Genomic DNA, 1,373 nt, shown 5'->3' with positions numbered 1-1,373 from the left:
CATGAGCCGAATCGAATGCTAATGAGGGATAACAAAGGATTTTTCTCATTTGAATTCGATTCGGCTCATGTGAAGTACAGCGTCTGAACTTGGCCTTAGACTAATAGAGGAAAAATAAACAATGAAAACAAGAAGCACAAGTTAATACGTCCTTTCCAGAAAAGAATGAAAAAGTCTTTCTTTTTTAAATCTAGTTCTGTGTGAATATTCAATAAACCTTATAATCTGTTAATCTGTTCATTCGCTTTTTATTTTCTTTCAGAGAGAAGAAGATCTTTGTTTCTTCTCGTGGGAAAGGACACAGCTTTAGTTGGTCACGTGATGTCGTCACTCACTGTTGGCAACATGGAATGTTCATTGTACTGTGCACGTGACAAAACCTGCCAATCATACAACTACTTCAAAGAACAAGGCATCTGTGAATTGAATAACGAAACAAGCGCAAACAACGCGAAAAGACTGGTACCCAGCATGGCTGTGGAGTACTACGAGAAAATATAACTGCAACTGTCCTTTCAGGAGTAAACAGCAACCAAAAACTGGCAAGCAAAAACTCCAATCACTAGCCCTTATATGGAAACAGATGATTACCAGCTGTGTACTCAGCTGTCTGGGGCGTATGTTCAGGGCCTGGTTGCTCAAAGCAAGACTCGCTTCCACTCCCCCACCGACCCAGGAAATAAGCAGAAGCCCATCAGCGGAGTTTCCCTAAGCCTCTCTATCAAAGCGAGGCCTGTAGTAGCTTGTTCCAGGCTCTCGGTCAGTGGGGACGATCGAAAAAGCGGGTGACGAGCGGAGTCTGGGAGAGAAAAGCCTGGTGCACAACCATTCATATGGAAATGAATTGAATTTGCATGTGAATGAAATCTCATTTTTGTATAAAAGGATGGGCACCAAGACTCGCTTTAAGGAAGAGGCTAAAGGTAATACGGAAATGGCCTATTGTCCAGTAACTCAGCTGAGAGCAATTCTAAGCGCGCTTTTCGCTGCGTTAGCTGTAAGTTCAGAAGAGTTTGCAAAACAATTTCAACCGACTAACAAGGGAACAAAGTTTACAAACTTATGAGTTCATCTGCTTTTTTCGTCATCGAAAGCTTCAGGTTTCATGTAATCATATGTACAATCATAGGTCTGTAGTGAAATTAAAGGTGATATGAACTTTAAAGAAATTGTCTGTTTTACAGATGTTTATGATAGACAAGCTAGGAAAAGAATAAAGGATTTGAAAAAAAAAAATACACACCAAAAATTAGGAAGCCAGCCTCATCCCAAGCTCGTTCCCAGGGTGCTTTTTCCCTTCAAATGTAGGAAGGGCCACATTTAAAGAAAAAAGCGCTTGAGCCTGATCCTAGACTGCTCTAACGTGTTGGTAC

The 1,373-nt window shown here is 41.1% G+C and overlaps 1 protein-coding gene across 1 annotated transcript in view; it reads left to right on the top strand.

Annotated features, from left to right (window-relative positions):
* The window catches only part of LOC145481027 (uncharacterized), a 6,621-nt gene extending 5,541 nt beyond the window's left edge, over positions 1-1,080 (top strand). Inside the window, exon 6 of the mRNA XM_081459408.1 lies at positions 263-1,080. Within this exon, the coding sequence (XP_081315534.1) occupies positions 263-501 (239 nt within the window). The 3' untranslated portion in view covers positions 502-1,080. The remainder of the gene's footprint in view (positions 1-262) is intronic.
* Positions 1,081-1,373: the final 293 nt, after the last annotated feature.

The sequence above is a fragment of the Orbicella franksi genome, chromosome 3, assembly GCF_964199315.1.
Source record: "Orbicella franksi chromosome 3, jaOrbFran1.1, whole genome shotgun sequence".
Lineage (NCBI taxonomy): Eukaryota > Metazoa > Cnidaria > Anthozoa > Scleractinia > Merulinidae > Orbicella > Orbicella franksi.
Note: the sequence above shows the minus strand (reverse complement) of the source record. Positions and strands in the feature narration are given on the sequence as shown.